The following is a 21326-nucleotide window of genomic DNA, read 5'->3' on the forward strand; positions in this document are numbered from 1 at the left end:
ATACCTACTTAGCACTTGAGTAGTGTGGCATGAAGTATCGGAGCTCGAACAGTGTTCGCTCCGACTGAAAGTAGTCCTCACGTGATGAGGGCGCGTCAATAGTGAGGAGAAGCGCTTAGTGAGCGGCACCCAACGTTGTCTCTCATCGTCGACGATGAGCTACCCTCCCAGAATGCCTCCTCCGCCTCCAGGCATGAGAGTGCCGCCTCCGCCGGGTATGCATGGCATGCCTCCTCCGCCGCCAGGAATGGTGCCTCCAGGTTTTGGTGAGCCCTCGAGCTCTCGTATGCCTCCAGAGGTTCTCGCACAAAAATCCCAGAAGTGGATCCAGATGCAGAAGAAGCGGTATGGAGAGAAGCGCAAAGGAGGATTCGTGGATATGGGCAAGCAGGTACGTCCCTAGGACGCCATTCTTCACGCGACATATACTCATTGTTGCGCAGGATTTGCCTCCTGAGCATGTCCGCAAAATCATCAAGGACCACGGTGACATGAGCAACCGCAAATTTCGCAACGACAAGCGTGTTCATCTCGGTGCCCTCAAGTACGTCCCTCATGCGGTCATGAAGCTTTTGGAGAACATCCCTTACCCATGGGAGCAAGTCCGCGAGGTGCCAGTGCTCTATCACATCACGGGAGCCATTACGTTCGTCAACGAGATCCCCCGTGTCATCGAGCCCGTGTACCATGCGCAGTGGAGTAGTATGTGGCTCGCTATGCGCAGAGAGAAGCGAGACCGTAGGCACTTCAAACGCATGCGCTTCCCGCCTTTCGACGATGAGGAGCCTCCTCTCGACTACGGTGACAACGTTTTGGATGTCGAGCCTCTTGAAGCCATTCAGCTTGAGCTTGACGAGGAGGAAGACGCTGCCATCTACGACTGGTTCTACGACCCGAAGCCACTGGTCGACACAACCCACGTCAATGGCCCGTCGTATCGGTATTGGAACCTCACGTTGCCCATTATGGCCAACCTGTATCGTCTAGGTAGGACCCTCCTCTCCGATCACACGGACAGCAACGCTTCCTATCTCTTCGACAAGAAGTCGTTCTTCACAGCAAAGGCGCTGAATATGGCGATTCCTGGTGGTCCCAAGTTTGAGCCCTTGTACCGTGACATGGACACATTCGACGAGGATTGGAATGAGTTCAACGACATCAACAAGGTCATCATTCGTCAACAAATCAGGACGGAGTATCGTGTCGCTTTCCCTCATCTCTACAACTCACTCCCTCGTTCCGTTCACATCGCCCCTTACCACACGCCGAAGAATGTGTACATTCGCACTGACGATCCCGACCTACCCGCATTCTACTTTGATCCCCTCATTAACCCTATCTCGCTGCGCGGCTTCACTTCCCAGAATGGGCCTCTCGTGTCTCATGAGGATGCTATCTTTGGTCCCAACGGTACCGACGATGACGACTTTGAATTACCCGAAGAACTCGAGCCGTTCTTGGATGGCCGCCCTCTCGAGAACGACATGACTGCTGACGCTATCGCTCTCTGGTGGGCTCCCGACCCCTACAATCGTCGCTCTGGTCGGATGCGCCGCGCTCAGGACATCCCGCTGGTGAAGAACTGGTACCTTGAGCACTGTCCACCGGGTCAGCCGGTGAAGGTCCGCGTATCGTACCAGAAGCTCCTGAAGTGTTATGTGCTCAATGAGCTCCACACGCGCCCGGAGAAGGCGATGAACTTGTTCCGCCAGCTCAAGGCAACGAAGTTCTTCCAGACGACTCGTCTTGATTGGGTAGAGGCTGGTCTGCAGGTCTGCCGTCAGGGTTACAACATGTTGAACCTCCTCATCCATCGGAAGGTATGTTTGCAGCGGGTTTATGATTCTCCGGACAATGCTGACTAGCCTCCGCGTAGAACTTGAACTACCTTCACTTGGACTACAACATGAACCTGAAGCCCGTGAAGTAAGTCGGACATGTTATCATTAGGCCTTTAGTGCTGATCATGTGTCTCCTAGGACGCTGACGACGAAGGAACGTAAGAAGTCGCGATTCGGAAACGCCTTCCACTTGTGCCGCGAGATCCTTCGCCTGACGAAGCTCGTCGTCGATGCCCACGTTCAGTTCCGTCTCGGTAATGTCGACGCCTTCCAGCTCGCCGATGCGCTTCAGTACATCTTCGCCCACATTGGTGCCCTGACCGGTATGTACCGGTACAAGTATAAGTTGATGAGGCAGGTGCGCATGACGAAGGACCTCAAGCACTTGATCTACTACCGCTTCAACACCGGTCCAGTGGGTAAGGGTCCTGGTTGTGGTTTCTGGGCACCGGGCTGGCGCGTGTGGCTGTTCTTCATGCGCGGCATTGTCCCCTTGCTTGAGAGATGGTAGGCCCTTTCCAGCTTCACTTCTGTTCCTGGCATCAGCTCATATTTGTGACTTTAGGCTTGGCAATCTGCTTGCTCGTCAATTCGAAGGTCGCAACAGCAAGGGTATCGCTAAGACGGTGACTAAGCAGCGCGTAGAGTCTCACTACGATCTCGAGCTCCGCGCTGCCGTTATGCACGACATCCTCGACATGATGCCGGAGTCGATCAAGCAGAACAAGGCCAAGACTATCCTCCAGCACTTGTCTGAGGCGTGGCGTTGCTGGAAGGCGAACATTCCTTGGAAGGTCCCTGGCATGCCCACCGCGATCGAGAACATCATCCTTCGTTACATCAAGAGCAAGGCCGATTGGTGGACGTCCGTAGCGCACTACAACCGTGAGCGTATCCGGCGTGGTGCGACCGTTGACAAGGCTGTCGTCAAGAAGAACCTCGGTCGTCTCACTCGTCTATATCTCAAGGCCGAGCAGGAGCGCCAGCACGGCTATCTCAAGGATGGTCCGTACATTAGCGCCGAGGAAGCCGTTGCGATCTATACGGCGACTGTCCACTGGCTTGAGAGTCGCAAGTTCTCGCCAATTCCCTTCCCGTGAGTTTAAGTACACTCTGTTTCCACACTGCGTTGCTGACCGTTGTCTCCAGACCGCTCAATTACAAGCACGACACGAAGCTTCTGGTGCTCGCGCTTGAGAAGCTCAAGGAGGCGTACTCGGTCAAGGGACGGCTGAACCAGTCGCAACGTGAGGAGCTGGCGCTTATTGAGCAGGCGTACGACAACCCACACGAATGTTTGTCGCGCATCAAACGGCTGCTGCTCACGCAGCGAGCGTTTAAGGAAGCGGGTATCGAATTCTTCGACACCTACGACAAGCTGATTCCGTGCTATGACATCGAGCCTGTGGAGAAGATTACCGACGCTGTGCGTAGCTTTATTGGCTGACACCAGTAGTTGAATTGATGATTAACCTTTACTATACAGTATCTCGACCAGTTCCTCTTCTTCGAGGCGGACAAGCGAGGTCTCTTCCCTGCTTGGATCAAGCCCGCTGACACCGAGCCCCCTCCGCTTCTCGTCTACAAGTGGTGCCAGGGAATCAACAACTTGACGGACATTTGGGAGACGAGCGAGGGCGAGTGCAATGTCATGATGGAGACTGTCCTTTCCAAGGTCTATGAGAAGATTGACCTGACGCTGCTCAATCGTCTCCTCCGGCTCATTCTGGACCACAACCTGGCGGACTATATTACGGCGAAGAACAACACCGTGCTCACGTACAAGGACATGGCCCATACGAATGCTTATGGTCTCATCCGTGGTCTGCAGTTCTCAGCCTTCGTCTTCCAGTACTACGGTCTAGTCCTCGACTTGCTTATCCTCGGCCTGCAGCGTGCAAGCGAAATGGCTGGGCCTCCGCAGATGCCCAACAACTTCTTGCAGTACCGCGACTCGGCGACGGAGACGCGCCACCCCATCCGACTCTATTCCCGCTACGTCGACAGGATCCACATCCTATTCCGCTTCACTGCGGAAGAGTCCCGCGATCTCATCCAGCGGTATCTCAGTGCGAACCCCGACCCAACGAATAACAACGTGATCGGGTACAACAACAAGCGCTGCTGGCCGCGCGACTGTCGTATGCGTCTCATCAAGCACGACGTCAACCTTGGCCGTGCAGTGTTCTGGAACGTCAAGCAGAGTCTGCCTCGGTCGCTCACGACGATCGAGTGGGAAGACACTTTCGTCTCCGTCTATTCGAAAGACAACCCGCAGCTTCTGTTCTCTATGTGCGGCTTCGAGGTTCGCATTCTGCCGAAGATCCGGACGCTCAGCGGCGAGCAGTTCTCTCTCAAGGACGCGGTGTGGAACCTTACGAACGAGCAGACCAAGGAGCGTACGGCCCAGGCGTTCCTCCGTGTATCGGACGAGGGTGTCCAGCAGTTCAACAATCGTATCCGTCAGGTGCTCATGAGCTCCGGTTCGACGACGTTCTCCAAAATCGTCAACAAGTGGAACACGGCGCTGATAGGACTGATGACTTACTATCGTGAGGCCGTCATCCACACGAACGAGCTCCTCGACGCGCTCGTCAAGGCAGAGAATAAGATCCAGACGCGTGTCAAAATCGGCCTTAACTCGAAGATGCCGTCGCGTTTCCCACCGGTCGTGTTCTACACGCCGAAGGAGCTGGGTGGTCTCGGTATGCTTTCGATGGGTCACGTCCTCATCCCCCAGAGCGATCTGCGGTGGTCGAAGCAGACGGACGTTGGCGGTATGTTCTCTGTTAGACTTCAATGAGGTACTGTTGCTGATTATCGTCTCTTTACAGTCACACATTTCCGTGCTGGTATGTCTCACGAGGAGGACCAACTCATCCCGAACTTGTACCGCTATCTTCAGCCATGGGAAGCCGAGTTCATGGATTCGGCGCGTGTATGGTCGGAGTACTCGATGAAGCGCAAGGAGGCGAACGCACAGAACCGTCGTCTCACCCTCGAGGATCTGGAAGACAGCTGGGATCGTGGTATCCCACGCATCAACACGCTTTTCCAGAAGGACCGTCACACGCTTGCTTATGACCGTGGTTGGCGCGTGCGCACAGATTGGAAACAGTACCAGCTGCTCAAGCAGTAAGTTCCATGGTCTATCACTCGTTGATTTGTCTAAGAACGTCGTGTGCAGCAACCCCTTCTGGTGGACGTCCCAGCGTCATGACGGCAAGCTGTGGCAGCTCAACAACTATCGTGTCGACGTCATCGCCGCTCTCGGGGGTGTCGAGGGTATCCTAGAGCACACCCTCTTCAAGGGCACATACTTCCCTACCTGGGAGGGTTTGTTCTGGGAGAAGGCGTCCGGATTCGAGGAGTCGATGCGGTACAAGAAGCTTACGAATGCGCAGCGTTCCGGTCTTAACCAGATTCCGAACCGTCGGTTCACGCTCTGGTGGAGTCCAACCATCAATCGCGCAAACGTCTATGTCGGTTTCCAGGTACAGCTGGATTTGACGGGTATCTTCATGTGCGTCTATTCAATTAGCTTTGCGGCTGTCGAGTTGTTGCTGACGCCTTTTGTCTTCGCATCCTTGCAGGCACGGCAAGATCCCAACCCTCAAGATCAGTTTGATACAGATTTTCCGTGCGCATCTGTGGCAGAAGAGTGGGTTGATCGTCAGCTTCCTTTGAGTGTAGCGATGTCTGACTAGCATTATTCAGTCCACGAGAGTGTCGTCATGGACTTGGTTAGTATATCTATCCTCTCCATGTAGTGCTGTGCTAATCGTTGTGACTTATGTAGTGCCAAGTCTTTGACCAAGAGCTAGAGCCTTTACAGATTGAGACGGTGCAGAAGGAGACTATTCACCCGCGTAAGAGTTACAAGATGAATTCGTCATGCGCGGATATCCTCCTATTCTCGGCATACAAGTGGAACATCGCCCGCCCATCGCTCGTCACTGATGTAGGTTTCCTCATGCGTGTCATTGTGACTGTTGCTGAGTTGGCTGCATGTCACAGACCAAGGACGTGCTGGACGGTACTACGAGCAACAAGTTTTGGATTGACGTCCAGCTGCGTTGGGGTGACTTCGATACCCACGATATCGAGCGGTACACTCGTGCGAAGTTCTTGGATTACGTGAGTCTCCATCTCGATGATTTGTCTTGCCTTCGCTGATTTGTTTTGCGTCAGATCTCGGACTCGATGAGTATCTACCCCTCTCCGACAGGTGTCATGATCGGCATGGATCTCGCCTACAACTTATGGTCGGCATACGGTAACTGGTTCCCTGGTCTCAAGCCTCTTATCCAGCAGGCGATGGCCAAAATCATGAAGGCGAACCCGGCTTGCCACGTCCTTCGCGAGCGTATCCGGAAGGGCCTGCAGCTCTACTCTTCGGAACCGACGGAACCGTATCTGAACAGTCAGAACTACTCCGAGTTGTTCTCGAACCAGATCATATGGTTCGTAGACGACACGAACGTCTATCGTGTGACAATGTAAGTTCCGCTTCAGCCTCAACGTATCTTCAGCCGCTTACGAGGACTAACTATCACAGTCACAAGACATTCGAGGGTAACTTGACCACTAAGCCCATCAGTAAGTGCTTCCGCGGTGTACAGCCTGTACGAAGTAGCTGATAACTTTCTTCCGTGTAGATGGAGCCATCTTCATCTTCAATCCCCGCTCTGGGCAACTGTTCCTGAAGATTATCCACACAAGTGTCTGGGCCGGTCAGAAGCGTCTTGGACAGCTCGCAAAATGGAAGACTGCCGAAGAAGTTGCCGCCTTGGTCCGGTCTCTGCCGGTCGAAGAACAGCCGAAACAAGTCATCGTAACGCGGAAGGGCATGTTGGACCCGCTCGAGGTTCACTTGCTCGACTTCCCGAACATTGTCATCAAAGGAAGCGAGCTTCAGCTGCCATTCCAGGCCTGCATGAAGATGGAGAAGTTCGGTGACCTGATCTTGGTAAGTTCTGAATGGCATTGCCTTATTTGACGGCGCTAATCGACGCTGTTTTTGTAGCGTGCGACCCAGCCGCAGATGGTGTTATTCAACTTGTACGACGACTGGCTCAAGTCCATCTCGAGTTACACGGCCTTCTCTCGTCTTATCTTGCTCCTTCGTGGCCTGCACGTCAACAATGAAAAGGCGAAGATCATCTTGCGCCCGGACAAGAACACTATAACCGAGCCACACTTCGTCTGGCCGTCCTTGACGGATGAGGAGTGGATCAAGGTGGAAGTTGCGTTGAAAGATCTGATTCTAGCGGTAAGTTCAGTCATGATGCCATTTATGACCTCATCTCTGATCTCGGTCTGCAGGACTTCGGCAAGCGTAACAGCGTGAACATAGCCTCGCTTACGGCCAGCGAGATACGGGACATCATTCTTGGCCAGGAGATTGCGGCACCTTCTGTACAGCGGCAGCAGATGGCGGAGCTTGAGAAGAGTTCCGAGGCACAAAGCCAAGTTACCGCCGTGCAGACGCAGACGACCAATGTGCATGGTGATGCCATCCAGACTGTTACGAGTGAGTATCCCCCATCGTGATATGATGCTGTCGATACCGAACTCACGCCCGTGTACAGCCACGAACTACGAACAGCAGGTGTTCAGTAGCAAATCTGACTGGCGTGTCCGTGCCATCTCCGCGACACACCTGCCTCTTCGCCTACAACACATCTATGTGTCAAACGACGATGTCAAGGACGACGCCTCATCATACACCTACGTTCTCCCGAAGAACATCTTGCGCGCATTTATCACAGCTGCGGATCTCCGTACACAGGTTGCCGCCTACTTGTACGGTGTATCACCGCCGGACAACAAACAGGTCAAGGAGGTCAAGGCGGTTGTATGGGTTCCTCAACGTGGAAACAACAACAGTGTCGAACTGCCCTCCCAGTTGCCGCGCGACGACTTCCTCCTTAAGGATCTCGAACCGCTGGGTTGGATCAAGACGCAGGCCTTGGAGTTGCCGCACCTATCACCGACGGACGTCACTACTCAGGCCAAGATCATGGCCGAGCACCCAGAATGGAGCTCGTCTTCAATCTGTATCACGTGTGCATTCACGCCGGGCTCAGTGTCGCTTTCGGCACACACATTGACGGTAGCTGGGTTCGAGTGGGGCCGGAAGAACACCGACACATCGCCCAACCCTCCCGGGTTCAATCCCAACATGTCGGAGCGGGTGCAGTTGCTGCTTTCGGATCGAATTCTTGGGATGACCCTGGTGCCTGAAGGGCGCGTCTGGAATTACGGCGTCGGGCTTACACAAGCGTGGTCGCCGAACATGCACTTTTCGGTGCAGCTCGACACGCCGCTGCTGTTCTGGGCGGAGGAGCATCGTCCGACTGCCTTCCTTTCGGTAAGTTTATCTGGCTTTTTCGGTCCCAAGGATGCTGACTTACGGTTGTGTTCCTTTCAGTTCGCGAACCTCGAGACTGGAGACGACAGTGCCGACGTTGAGAACGCGCTCGCATAAAACTTACGCTTACGCTGTCTGGGATTGCTTTGCTTTGTATCGCATGTATTGTACTCGTATTACCTCGTATCATGAAATGTAATGTCTCTTTGCATCTTGTATCTGCTCTTCTGGCGGACGCATTGGATTACATCGTTGCGAGTAGCGCAAGAGATCGAAGTACGTTCAGAGGCGTAACCTTGGTAGTTGGTCGCCGTTAATTGCCTGGCGATCCGGCCTCCTATTAGCCTGGGAGCATCGGGGTCTAGACGCGGGAGTGATGGCACTTGCTTTACCGGGTCAGGTTCATAATTGCGCGTATAGGTGGACCCAAGGGAAGAGGCGAAAAATGCTACTTAAGCACCACGGCTACCACGGCTACGACGGGGAGGGCCAAAATTGAATAAACGCCTACGGAAGCATCTTGGCGGGCAATTCGACGACCGCGACCGCGACAGAGAGCTTCTCTCGCCTCTCCGCCAACGTCGCCTGACCCTTCCCACTCACCCACCCCGACGCCGCTCTCGACGAGCTCGGTTCCGTCGAGGACACATGGAACGGCGCGTCTGAGCCCCGATGCTCCAGCTGCAACTCGCGCAGGTACGTGCGTTCAGACTTCTATCAGAGCGTCCTCACGCTTCTTGATGAAGGCTCGTGCTGACACAAGATCCTCTCCTTGTTCTCTCCCCTCATGCCTCTCCTGCCTCCTCGACGCCCTCAATCACGCACAACCCCCAGTCTGCATCGTCCGCCTACGCGTCCTCGATGTCGCTCACCTCCCGCCCCGCGAGCCCCGTGAACTCCCCCGCGCCGGCCGCGCGGCCCTTCCGCTTCTCTTCTGCCCAGCACGACATGAGCTCGGGTCGCAGAGATAGCAAGCTCTCTGAGCTTCTCTCTCGCAAGCGCACCTCGTCGCTGCCACCTAAGAAGGACAACGGTGCTACCCGCGGTGCGTGTCTCTCGCAGTCTTTCCTCCACTTTCCATCGGAGCGCCCGCATCTTCGTCCACGTCCATGGACTGCTCCTGCCGTCGACACGGATATTGGATGCAGCGGTGTCGCATCGCCCCCAACTGCCTTCCGACTCTGCGTCAGAAAGCGGTATATATCCGGGCATGTAGGCTGCTTCGTGGGCGGCGCGCCTGGCCTCCGCACGCCAAAGGACCGATGTCATTAGGCGGACGTCATAAGATACTGAGAAATTGGCCGGAGCCTGTTCGTTTCCATGCCGCGCCATCTCCATCCCAGCGTCTTGTCCGAGTGCTCTTATATGCGTCCAACACTGCTGACTGGCGACGCTGTCAGACCCGTTCACAGCGCATCCCTCGGGCTCTGCGTCGTTCGTCACCTATGAAGCCTCCGCCACCCCTGCTGCTTCATCCTCCATGTCTCCCGCCTCTCCGTCCAACCCACAGCAGAGCCCCCTAGCCGGCCCGCCAAAACGCGCGCGTGGGAGTATGCTTCTCTCCTCGGGTATCTCGCTCCCGTTTTCACGCCAGCGCAACAAGACCAAGAAAATACGGCCGCCGCCACCGGCTACTCAATTCATGTTCTCGGAGGTGATAGAGATCTCTGCGCCTCCACCGCTGCCCCCAGAGGAGGATGAGGACCGCGACCGCTTACGTGACGCGGCCGCACAGTCTATAGGATTCGACCCAGTCCTCCTGGAGGATCGCGAGAGCGTCTCCTCGCGGTCGCACATTCGCTCGTTTTCCGAGTCGCATGCGCGCTCGGAAAGGTCGAGATCACGCTCCCGGTCCAGGTCGCGTTCCCCTTCGCCAACGCGTATGCGGTCAGCGCGCCCGGCAGGCTCCCGCGCCGAGACGCCTGTCGTGCGTACTCTGCCGCCGTTCCCTACGAATCGGGCGGCGCTCGCCCCATGGATCCAGCGTACTTCGCGAGTCTTCAGGCACTATCCACCAACATCGCTCTTGCTCTACGCTCTTTCGAAGCAGTGGAAGAGCCGCACCCTCGTCCTCACTTCCTCGCCATGCCCGTCATCTGGTCCGCCGACACATACGACGTCGTTCTCCTCGCAGTCACAATCCCCTTATTCCACGCTTTCGTCGTCGTCACAGCCGCAACATGTAGCCCACCTGCATGTTTTCAAGTCGGATGGCGTTAACGACCGTGAGATGGAACGGGTCGAAATTGGTGCAGATAGTGTGGTCTTCGTGGCTGACGAAGAGATCGGTGGCCGGCGCGGTGTTGTGAAAGTGGGTGGAGTGGGAGGCGCAGAGATGACTCTGTCCATGGCCGACCAATCGGAGTGGATTGATGCTATTAAGCAGGCAGTGCTCAGCGAGAGGTATGATCTTCTATGTCAGTTTGAGCATAGGAGCGCAGCTACTCACGATGGTTTGTTGATGATTCGTATAGATCCGTACGTGCCGGCTTGGGTGCGCTGACCCACAGCAATGGCGTAGAGCCTCGAGGAGATTTGGACGTCATGCTTTCGATGCGTGCGCAGGGCATCTTCACCCCTCCCCCTCCTGCAACTCCTGTGACTTCAATGTCGTCGGCCGCATCTCATAACATGACAGCTGGGGGGACCACGTCGTCACCTGTTCCTTCGTTGCGTTCCATATCTCCCCAGCTCTCGCGCCCGCCCTCTGTCGCAGTCTCCGCGCTACGTGGCCTTTTCGGAGCAAACCGCCCTCGTTCGCCTTCCGCAGCGACCTTAGACACGAGCATGAATGTGGTGTCTGAACGTGATGGCACCGAGACACCGCCACCTATGGAAGACTCTTCATTTGGCCGTGCAGGGACAAGCTTGTTGAGCATGCTCCGGTCAAATAGCGTCTCTGGCGAGCGACCTCTCTCACCAACTACCCCTATCTCGTCCGTTCCAACCACACCGCGAGTCGGGACCACCTCACCGGTCGACCTTCCGATACAGATGGGCCTGATCTCCCCTCCGGGGCCTGTACCCTCGCTCGACCAGAAGATCTTGCAGGACCACGACCGTGACAGCCTGCTGCCATCTATCGGCCGAGACAGGAATATCGGCCTCGGGCTCACAGGCTTGAATGGTGGGAGCCTCGACGAGCATGTTACGCGGTTCCACAGCAGCGGCATTCCATCTTTTGGTTCCGCGTCATTGCAGCCGCCGCCTCGCCGGCGGGCCTGGACTGCGAGCGGAGCCCCGCCCGTCGCACGCGCAAACGGCGACAGGAACGGGTTCGCGTACACGCACGCCAATCTGAGCACGGCGGAGACACTTGGTGTGAGGCATAACGGGAGCGCGTTCCTGTCGCCCCCGGTGACGACGTCGCCGGCTATGTCGACCTCGACGTCCCCTTCCGTGAACTCGCCCTCTACGACGTCGAGTCCGAAGTTCAGTCCAAGCCCCAGCCTCAGCCCCAGCCTTAGCGCGAACGGCGGTGGGGGGCTTTCGGCGTCCCCATCCAAGGATGACGGTCAGCCGCGCTCATCGTGGTCATCGGTCTCTTCTCTTGGGTCCGGCGAGCAACAACCGCCTAGAACTTCGTTTGAGTTCGGCACGAAGCGTTGGTCACGACAAGGTGTTCTGCCTAGGCGGCTTTCCCCTCCGAACGGCCCGCCCCCGGCTACCCCTCCATCGGGCCCCGCCCCGTTGTCTCCCTCGTCACCCGGACGGACCTCGTTGCACCAGCAACGACCGCATCCGTACGCAGCGGATAGCCCCCCTAGTCGCTCGTCATCGCAACGCTCGGCACATAGCCCGCAGAGCATCATATCGGGTTTCCAGAGCTTCTCCAAGCGCGCCTCCGGGTCGTCTCAGCGGAGCGACAGCACGGTCAGTACAACCCAGAGTCATGCTACTCCGGCGGCCCGTGGAAGCGGTTTGTTGGGGCAGGCCCTCACGCTGTCGATGCCGCAGGCGACGACGCATGTGAGGCCAAGGTCGTCGCATAGGGTGTCTATGCCGCCCCCTCAGAGGCCTGTGCCGAGTATGGCGCTTCCGCCGACGCCTCAGTCGGGAGTGGACGAGTTTGGTAGTGGCGGTAGTGGGAGGACGGAGGTTATCCCGCTCCCCTCGCCTATGCCTCTGCCGACGTTGAAGGCTTACCCAACGCGGCCTCCACATTCGGCCCCAGCCACGAAGACGACGTTCAGAGAGACGTTCACGCTGCGAGCGTCGCGGTTCTCGTTGTCGCCACCTACCACTCAGCCGCCTTCCTCTGCCCTGCCCCCGCGTCCAGACGAGGTTCCAGCCACGCGAGCCTCGCGACATCGGCGTAGCACAAGTGGTGGTACTCCGAACCTCCCTACCATCCCTGCGTCTCCCAACCCTCTCATCACTCCTGCTGCTCCGCCGAATGGACCGCTCCCACCACCACCTATCGCGCCCACGCCCTCGCGCCCTACTCCTACCCTTCTGATCAAGCGCCGTTTGCGCATGCTCAGCGCGCCGTCTCCCTCCCCGCCACCTTCGGTCCCGATCCCCAATCCACCCTCACCCGCGCCCTCCTCCATCAACCCTTACTCCGTCCCCTCCACCCCAATCGGCGAGCCCATCATATCGTTCCAAAACGACACCAGCTTCATGTCGATCTCGACCACCCCGCCTCAGTCTCCGCTCTCGGTAATCTCCCCACCATTAGTGTCCCCTCTCCTCCCTCCTCCCCCAGAACAGTCGCCCGAGATGCGCGGCATCACGTCGCTCTCGCCTCCACCCCGCCGGGGGTCGAAACAGATCTCGGTGCTGCAGATGGAGGACAGCGAGGACGAGGACGAGATTGAGCAGGGAGACGAAGAAGAGAAGCTGGTCGAGTTCAAGCTGGACGGCGACTCGGGTTCGGAGCCCGAGCGGAAACCGCTGTCGCTCTCACCTCAGGCGTCGCTGGAAGACGTGCGCACATAGGCAAACATTCATTTCCGTTAGATGCGTTATATTCTTTCAGTCTCCTTCCTCCTTCGTCGCCTTATGCACTCACCTTCCTGTGGGCGATGTCAGTTGGCGTGCTCGCGCCGGGCTTCTGCGTGTATTCGTATACTTCGTGGGTTCAGGAGTTACGCCTTTTGCGTATCCTCTTACTCTGCTTTGTTCTTCGTGTTTGCTCGTTGGTGTGTTTTCGTGTCTGTCTCTTCGTGTATCATACGCTCATCACGACGTAGGTACGCCCTCTCACGTCTCAGTCGCGACATTCTTCTCTTCGTGCTGTATATGCTTTCCTCGGAGGTTCTCACACGGCCAGGAACGGTGCATCGGGTCTCCCACTACTCCTCACACATACATACGTACATGCGTATATTCAATTACAAGTACCATACGTACCCCAGTCCCTGGTTTTCTTCTGTCGTTTCGTTTCTCACTCATGATGGTTGCGGGGCGCAAACTCTGTAGTTGGCATTGTACAATATTCATGTTACACCGTCTTGGAACCGCACTACTTGCTCTGACTTTGTCTCGTCGGATGTCACGTGAACAGCCAGTCTATTGCGGCAATGAACACTGCGAGAGCAAGCAACAATGTCATGTATTCTGAACAAATAAGTTGTGCGTTCAGAGCGTGCGCATGATTAGGCAGATGATACGGTAGTCTATAGCTTGACACCAGTGTGAATACTCGCGATCCCATCCCAAAGGTCGATCCAGGCGCCACCCTTGCCCTCGTGCAGGGCGCCAGTGCTAAAGCCCGCATCCTGGATCATCTTGGCGAAGTCAGGCTGGGGCGGGAACTTGCGAATGCTTTCGACAAGGTACTGGTACGATGCGCGGTCCCCAGCAAGGATGGTGCCGAGGAGCGGGATGACTGAGAACGAATACTGGTCGTAGACGCTGTGAGGTCACACGAATGCGTGTCAGCAGCAGAGTACTAGGGAAAGGGACCAGAAAAGGGAGGCGGCTTACGTGCGGAAAAGGGGGTTGTTGACATGGCTGAACTCGAGGCATGCGAAGGTGCCGCCGGGTTTCAGGACGCGGTAGGCCTCCCGGAGGACGTCGGGGACGGAGGTGCAATTGCGGATGCCGAACGCGATCGTGTAGACGTCGTACGTGTTCGAGGGGAACTCGGACTCCGGCATCGCCTGCGCGTTCGCCTCCTTAAACGCTATCTGGGGAGCTACGCGCGGTAAGGAGCAACGACATGTGAGCATAAGGGTTCGCAGCGACGAGGGCACCCGTGGGACGCACTGTTGTGGTACATGGTCTTCTTGAACCGCTTGTACCCCTCCTTGAGCATCTCGCCGTTGATGTCCACCACGTCCACGCTCGTCTCCCTGTCCGCGTACTTCTCGCGTGCGAAGTCCAGTATCCGCAATGCAATGTCCCCAGTCCCGCCTGCGACGTCGATGCAACGGAGTGGGCCGCGCGACCCAGGCTTGAGACGCGAGACGAACTCGTCCTTCCAGAGGCGGTGCACCCCGAGGGACATGGCGTCGTTCATGAGGTCATACGAGGACGCGACGCTGTCGAAGACGTTGCGCACGAGCGACTCCTTCGCCTCCTCCGGCACGGTCTGGAACCCGAAGTGCGTTGTGCGCTGCGAGTCCCTGTTGTCATTGAAGGTGCTGCTGCTCGCCGAGGCGCCAGCCTGAGTCTGTGTGCTCTGTGGAGCACTTTGGTGGTTGCGCCGCGCAGCGACGAGAGACGAAGGACAGTGAGGACGGCAATTTGAGAGGACGGGCCTCGGGTGGGCAAGACGGAGAGTGCGCTGCATGACGGAGTGCGCACCGCGGTGTGCTGGGGTCTCCTCTCGCTGGTGAGCATGACCGCGTCGCGTGACCCCGAGAACTCTGTGTACACTTTCAATTTCTCGATCGCGCGTCAATTTGATCCCCGAGTCCGTGTCTTCCAGACTGCCAGTGACTTTCAGCCACTTTCCGTCTCGCTCTCCAGAATCGTCGCTGCACCTCTCGCATCTTACGCCATGGCTGTGACCGCGCTGGAGAAGGGAAAAGGACGCGCACGTCCGGAGGACCTCGAAGCGGACGAGATTGAGCAGACTTCAGCGGCGAGCGCATCTTCCGCAGACTCAGACTCTTCGGGCTCGGACTCGGACTCGGACAGCGACTCCCCGGACGACTTTTCCTCCTCTGGTTCAGATTCAAATTCTGAAGACGATGTGGCGCCAGAGTTTCTCGAGTCACTACTAACACAAGCACGGCAGAACGTGCGAGCAAAGGCGAAGCAGCTCGCAGGCGGAGGAGGGGAGGAGGAGTTCATCCAACTTGGCGGCGACGAGGGGGACAATGACACGACAGCTAAGTACGGTCGTATGGCGACTCTCTGCGCGAATGCGAGGATTTACCACCTGCATGTCAGGCCGCTCCCGCCGCTAGACACCGGCTCGCTGCCCGCGCCCTACATTACACTCCCGGAAACCCGCGGGGCGGTCCCCTCGAAGCTCCGCGACCCAGACGTGGAGCACGTCCAGAAAGTCGCGTCGTCAATACAGGTCCCCGCCGCCCCCGCGCCTCCAGAGCTGACGAAGGACGGCAAGAAGCTCACTAAGAAGGAGAGGAAGCAGGTTCGTCCATGGTCCCCCCGAAATCCCTCACAAAACAGTCCCTAAGCCCATTGGCTTCGACCCACAGATGAAGAACAAAACCGCAGGGCCGGCATGGTTCGACCTCCCCGCACCCGCCGAAGCGGACCTTCCGCGCCTGTACCGCGAGGTCGAGGCCCTACGCCTGCACAAACAGCTCGACCCCAAGCAGTTCTACCGCAAGGAGCCGGGAGAGGGCAAAGGCATCAAGGGCCTGCCCAAGCACTTCGCGGTGCGTGCGCTTCCCCTCCTCCCCCCTCCTCTTTCGCTCCGCCCGCGAGGTGCTGACCGGCCGCTTGGCTGCAGATTGGCAGGATCCTGCCGACGGACACGCCCTTCGGCGGCGCGAGCGCGGACAACCTTCCCCGCACCGCCCGGAAGCGCACGCTGGTGGACGAGCTCGTCGACGACGCGGAGGCGAAGAGCTACGCCAAAAAGAAGTTTAAAGAGCTCCAGACCGTGCGCGGCGCGAAGGGCAGGGGGACGCTCGCGGCCAAGAAGGCGCTCCGGAAGCCGAAGTGGTGATAGCGTCATGTACGTCGTTCGGCCGCAGAGCCTTCTTGTGAATGTGCGTCGGTGCTTGAGTAGCAGAGTATCAGGCGCATGTCGACGGGATCTGTTACGACCCATCCAGCTATACTCGTTTGAGGTGTTACCATGCTGTCGACTGGCTTGGCGGTTCGGAACCCACGCAACTGTCGATGTCTCAGCGCGCCGGCGAAATCGAAGACTTGATGCAGACGAACGGTGATTAGAACAACGTCAAATATGACGAGGGCTGATTGTATAGAACTGATAGGTGTTGCAATCGGGATCCGAGTTAGCGAAGAGAGCTTTTTGATGCGTACTGGTACAATGGGGTTTGCGGTACACAGAGACAGCGAGTGGGACTAGAACGAGAAGGACGGGGAAATGTCCGGGTAAGAGCCAAAGTCAAGCAAGAGCGAAAAGCGCAATGCATGGCGGAGGGTGTACGGCCGCGGGACGGACGCAACGGTCGGGACAGGCATAGCCGTACGTATGAAGATGTCGAATGTATGTGCACGAAAATGAGGGAAGCGGACGTAGACGTGATCGGCCTGAGGGGCGACATACGCCATTTTGGGGCTATGTACGGCGGAGTGGAGGAGACGAAAGACTGGTAAAACGGAGGGCTAAACAAACAAACAGAAGCACGGACGGCGAGAGAATAGAGAAGGGGGGGAACACAGAATGCCCGTCACAGCACAGGGCGTCGCGCCCAGCCACAGCCCATACCCAACATCAGAGAGAGAAAGCATGGAGAAAGCAGGCGAGACAACACAACACACGCTCCATGAACTACACCGAGCGAGCACATACACGCTTTGAACACTTCGTCCGACCACTTACTCTCTTGCCCCACGGGTCCTACTCCTCCATGGGCTCAGGCGAACGCGCCTCCCTCCTCGGCGCAGGCGATGCGTCCCCCTCCCTCTCCCTCTCCCTGTCCCGCTCGCGCTCCCTTTCCCTCTCCCGATCTCTGTCCCGCTCGCGCAAACCACCCTCGGATCTACCCTCCGCATTCTCAGAAGAAGCGACAGCGTACGAGCCATATCCCTCCCCGCCCTGCCGCTGGGCCGACGACCGGCGGACGAGGCCCGGCTTCTCCGACACCGACCCGCGCGCCGCGCTAGGCACAGACGGCGCCGTGGGCAACGACATCCGCGTACTCCGCGGCGACCACGGGCGGTGGTTCCAGATGCCGCCGCCTGCTCCAGGGGCTGCAGACGGGGGCGGGGGAAGCGTCCGCCCGAGCGGGGAGTCGCGCTGTGGATGTGGATGGCTCTGGCTCTCCCGGTCAGCGTGCCGGTCGCGGTCGCGCTGGTGCGCGCCCGCGGAGGACCGGTGGCCTTGACCAGACTCGTTGCGCGGGTCCAGGCGGATGGCAGACACGGAGAGACGGCGGCCCATGTCGTACGGCAGCGGGGAGCCGGTCTGCGAGCCGGGGAAGCTCCTGCTCTCGCTGTCGCGGTCCAGCTGCGTGGGGGACAGCGCGCGGCGCACCTGCTCCGGGGGGCCCGAGCGGCCCAGCGCGGAGTGCTCGACGGGCGGGAAGGTGTACGTCTCGGGCACAACCGCGGAAGGGGTGCCGGAGGCGGGGACGCCGTTCGCCTTCCCCTTCCCTTTGAGGCTGGACGGGCCCGTGTTCGGGCTGTACCCTGGGACCGCTGCGAGAGACATGCGCGCGTTCCCATGCGACGGGGCGTGCAGCTGGAGCGCGTGCTCGAGGTCTTCTATCCGTCTGTGCAGCCCGACAATCTCGTCGTGCAGAGGCGCGAGCTGCCGCTGGACGGCGGCCGCGACGAGCTCGTCGAGGTGCTCCTGCTGCCTCTGCAGGGAGACGGTGAGCGCGTGGCTTTTCTGGAGCTGCTCGCCCAGCCAGCCCTTGAGCGTCTTCGAGTCCGCGAGCGCGTCGTAGAACATCTCGAACGGGGCCAAGAACGCCGACTTCTCGTTCGTGTAGTTCGGGTTCGCGAGCGTCGACGGCGTGGGAGGGACAAGCGTGGTCGCGATCGGGACGGAAGCGGTCGGCGGCGATCGCCCGGTGGTCGAGATCGAGCCCACGTTCAGGTGCGTCGTCGCGGTCGACGGCCCCGCGGCGGCGGCCGTGCGCGCCATGCTCAGCCGCGTCGGCGTGGGGGGCACCCGCCCCGCCGTCATGCGCTGCATGCCCTGCCCGGGCCCAAGGACTGGAGGCAGGCTCGGCAGCGCCATGCTCGCAAACCGCCCGGAGGGCCCCCCCTGGTTGATGCCCGCGCGAGGTATCGGCGGCGCGCTCTGGATGGAGGGCTGCAGGCGATCGGCGGTAGCGTCGAGCGGGCTGATCATTATGTCCGCGGGCTTGCCCTTCGCGCCGCCCAGCTGCCTGGTCGCACGCCGTCGTGCGAAGCTTATTGGCGGGGGCGGAAGCGCGTGCGCAGGCACCGAGCCGTGTTGCGGCTCGGACGGGTGGCTGGGATGTGGCGGAAGCTGCAAGATCGGCTGCGCGGTGACATGTGCAGGCGGAGGGGGTGGACTCGTCTGGCGTGCAAGGGGCGAGACTGCACGGTTGGAAGGCGGCGCATTCCCCTGGGGCCCTCCCACAACCGAGCGTCGGGAGCCCGGTGCTCCCCCTCCTGCGGCACTGGCATTCGGGCTGCGTCGTCCCGTGCGCGGGGGCGGATGTTGTTGTTTAGCCTGCTGCTGCGAATGGCGCTCGTCTCTGTCTTGCGAAGGGGGGTGCGTTGTCGGGGCGTTCGCAATACTGACCGATATTGACGGCGAGCCGGCGCTGACGATGCCTGCGGTGCTCCCCCGGCGAGACTCGATGAGGTCCTTCTGCTGCTGCTTGATGCTGAGCATCGAGCGGACCTGCTCGATCGCCGCGGTATCGTCGCGGTTGATGGGCAGGCCAATGACCACGGGCGAGATCGATTTCGTGGCATCCGTGGCCGGCGTCCTGACGTCTGTATTGATAGGGTGCGAAATGCCGCTTATCGTCACGCGGCGTTTCTTGTTGGGCGACGATTTCGCGGCTGGAGGCTGAGGCGCGACGTCGGCGTTCGCCTGGGCCGGGTGGGGTTGGGACGAATCGTTCGCGGCGGGCGGCGCGTTGCGGGCGGAGGGGGAGGGGAGGTCGTCGTACTCGGACTCCTCCTTGATTCGGACGCTCCTGGGGGAGCGTCGGTCGCTAGAGGGCGCGGTTTAGGGCGAATTGTGGACGGGGAGAGACGCGGAGAGGACGAATGGAGCACGCACTTTGAGTCGTCGCTGTTATCATCCCCGTGGCCAGGGGCGTCCGGATGGGAGCGTTTCCTGGAAGCCTGGCCGTGCCGGTCGTGCATGGACGGTCGATGGTCGTCGTGGAGGGAGGGGGACGGACGGTTGCGTTCGAAGGGCGAAGCGCGGGACTGGATTGGAGGAAGGGCATTGTTGGCGTCCGAGAGTCTGCTGAGCGAGGGAGCGCCGAAAGCTTGGGCGAAGGATGGAAGCGACTGCGGTGGTTGTGTCGCCATGATATCACCACGGCTAGGACGGTGCGGCTAGGAGGGCAGACGTGAGCTAGAGACGGAGGGCGACGTCGGGCGCAGCGGAGGGGCGCATGCGGTCGGCGGGGGAGGTGGACGGTGGTGTGAGTGAGAGCCGGGGAGGCGGGGCTGGGAGTCGGACTGGAGGGCAGTCGATCACGGCGAGGGAGTTGATCAGCCAGCGACGACAACAACAAGACGACGACGACAACAACAACAACAAGAACAATGTTGTGCTCTGCCCGTCAGATCAGAACCAAGAGCTTACTCGCGCTGCCAGCCCTGCAAGGCAGCAAACTTATTATCGTCTGCTGTCTGCGCATCTGCCATCGCCAACGGGCCATCTGTCTATGTATACCCGCCCTCGCGCCAACACAGCTCTCCCGGCCACCGACGCTCCGATCCCACCTGTGCCCCCAAGCACGCACGAATGCTCCTGCTGTGCACCCGCCGTCAACCTTAATCACCTCTGTGTGTCCGTCCCAGACGATACGTCGGCCGTCAGAACTGTACCCGCAACCGCGCGCACCACGCCCTCGGACGCTCGCGGCGGTGGCGGGCGATGCGCGACCTGCCGCGAAGGGCCTGTCGTGCGCGGCGCCGCCCCCAGCCGCCAGTGCCAGTGCCAACGCCGAGTGCGCGACTTCCCTGCCTCGTGCCGCATATTGCATCGTATGCCGCGTCTGCACATCCCCATCGCCTCGCGAGCCGCAAGGGCTCGATATAATATGATGATCTATATCGCCCTCGCCCGCCCCACACCTCGGCCAACTCTGTTTTATTGCGCGCCCCAAATGGGGTGACAACAGCGCATCCGTTTCGGGCGCATCGAGCCCGACAGTCCAGCTCCCCGCAATGAACATTCCCTGCCACGAGGCCCCACCGAGAATCAATATTGTCTCCGAGACTCCGTACATAGCTTGGCTCGCGCGCGCCCAGCGCGAGGCGTTTCCCGAGCGTCGTGCCGTGCCGTCCACCCGCGAGGTTCCCCTCCTTCCCCACCCTCGACGTCGACGTTCTAGCACGTCCTTCTCGACGTACGGAAGCCTGATCCATTCTCTTTGTCTGCGACTCTGAGCCTCATCATTGCGTCCACCTCGCTTATCACTTCTACCAGCACTGAAGCCCCCGCAGCTTGTACGCACGTCGACACCCGGGGGCAGCCTCGCTCGATCCGCCGCCCCAGCACCCACGCACGGTACGTAGCGGTGCATCCAGCACGACGGAACGCTCCCGCACCAGCTGACCGCGAAACGCAATATTCAGCTCCGTCGGGCCTATCGCACGCGCCAGCGCACTCGCGCCGTCTCCGGACGACGTCCAATTGCCGTCTGTCCCCTGCCCTCGACGTCCTTCCGCTGCGAGCCTTCTAGCCCGCGCACCGCTGCGCCAGAAGGCGCCCCCCAACAAAAGCGTAACGTCACCCGCACGCTTCCCATGGCCTCTCACACGAACGTTCCGACCGCACCCACGACTCCACGAATCCGCCCCGAATAGGTCTCATTGCGAGCCCGGTC

The 21326-nt window shown here is 59.2% G+C and overlaps 5 protein-coding genes across 5 annotated transcripts; 3 read left to right on the plus strand and 2 right to left on the minus strand.

Moving 5' to 3' along the window:
* Positions 1 to 137: 137 nt before the first annotated feature.
* DICSQDRAFT_183400 (pre-mRNA-processing-splicing factor) lies at positions 138 to 8429 on the plus strand. The gene is made up of 20 exons (XM_007370090.1): positions 138 to 391; positions 444 to 1820; positions 1877 to 1926; positions 1980 to 2348; positions 2407 to 2937; positions 2991 to 3267; positions 3328 to 4618; positions 4676 to 4976; positions 5029 to 5364; positions 5435 to 5502; positions 5559 to 5584; positions 5641 to 5802; positions 5859 to 5978; positions 6033 to 6340; positions 6400 to 6440; positions 6500 to 6810; positions 6868 to 7113; positions 7167 to 7374; positions 7433 to 8214; positions 8275 to 8429. Exons 1-20 carry the CDS (start codon positions 155 to 157, stop codon positions 8329 to 8331), a joined length of 7098 nt encoding a protein of 2365 aa, XP_007370152.1. The 5' UTR covers positions 138 to 154; the 3' UTR covers positions 8332 to 8429.
* Positions 8430 to 8747: 318 nt separating this feature from the next.
* DICSQDRAFT_140652 (uncharacterized protein) lies at positions 8748 to 13680 on the plus strand. The gene is made up of 4 exons (XM_007370091.1): positions 8748 to 8910; positions 9049 to 9259; positions 9615 to 10617; positions 10689 to 13680. The coding sequence occupies exons 1-4, from the start codon at positions 8887 to 8889 to the stop codon at positions 13153 to 13155; spliced, it is 3705 nt and encodes a 1234-aa protein (XP_007370153.1). The 5' UTR covers positions 8748 to 8886; the 3' UTR covers positions 13156 to 13680.
* A 118-nt stretch (positions 13681 to 13798) lies between these two features.
* DICSQDRAFT_92704 (uncharacterized protein) lies at positions 13799 to 14958 on the minus strand. The gene is made up of 3 exons (XM_007370092.1): positions 14428 to 14958; positions 14146 to 14356; positions 13799 to 14073 (listed from the first exon to the last, which is right to left on the minus strand). The coding sequence occupies exons 1-3, from the start codon at positions 14951 to 14953 to the stop codon at positions 13836 to 13838; spliced, it is 975 nt and encodes a 324-aa protein (XP_007370154.1). The 5' UTR covers positions 14954 to 14958; the 3' UTR covers positions 13799 to 13835.
* Positions 14959 to 15163: 205 nt separating this feature from the next.
* Positions 15164 to 16306, plus strand: DICSQDRAFT_70147 (Fcf2-domain-containing protein; the record flags this gene model as incomplete). Its single annotated transcript, XM_007370093.1, has 4 exons — positions 15164 to 15501; positions 15559 to 15767; positions 15802 to 16013; positions 16088 to 16306. 4 exons carry the CDS (start codon positions 15164 to 15166, stop codon positions 16304 to 16306), a joined length of 978 nt encoding a protein of 325 aa, XP_007370155.1.
* A 1332-nt stretch (positions 16307 to 17638) lies between these two features.
* On the minus strand, positions 17639 to 18355 carry DICSQDRAFT_25552 (uncharacterized protein; the record flags this gene model as incomplete). Its single annotated transcript, XM_007370094.1, has 1 exon — positions 17639 to 18355. A coding segment is annotated over one exon (717 nt), but the record flags the coding sequence as incomplete, so codon positions are not given.
* Positions 18356 to 21326: the final 2971 nt, after the last annotated feature.

The sequence above is a fragment of the Dichomitus squalens genome, assembly GCF_000275845.1.
Source record: "Dichomitus squalens LYAD-421 SS1 unplaced genomic scaffold DICSQscaffold_61, whole genome shotgun sequence".
NCBI classification, from domain to species: domain Eukaryota; kingdom Fungi; phylum Basidiomycota; class Agaricomycetes; order Polyporales; family Polyporaceae; genus Dichomitus; species Dichomitus squalens.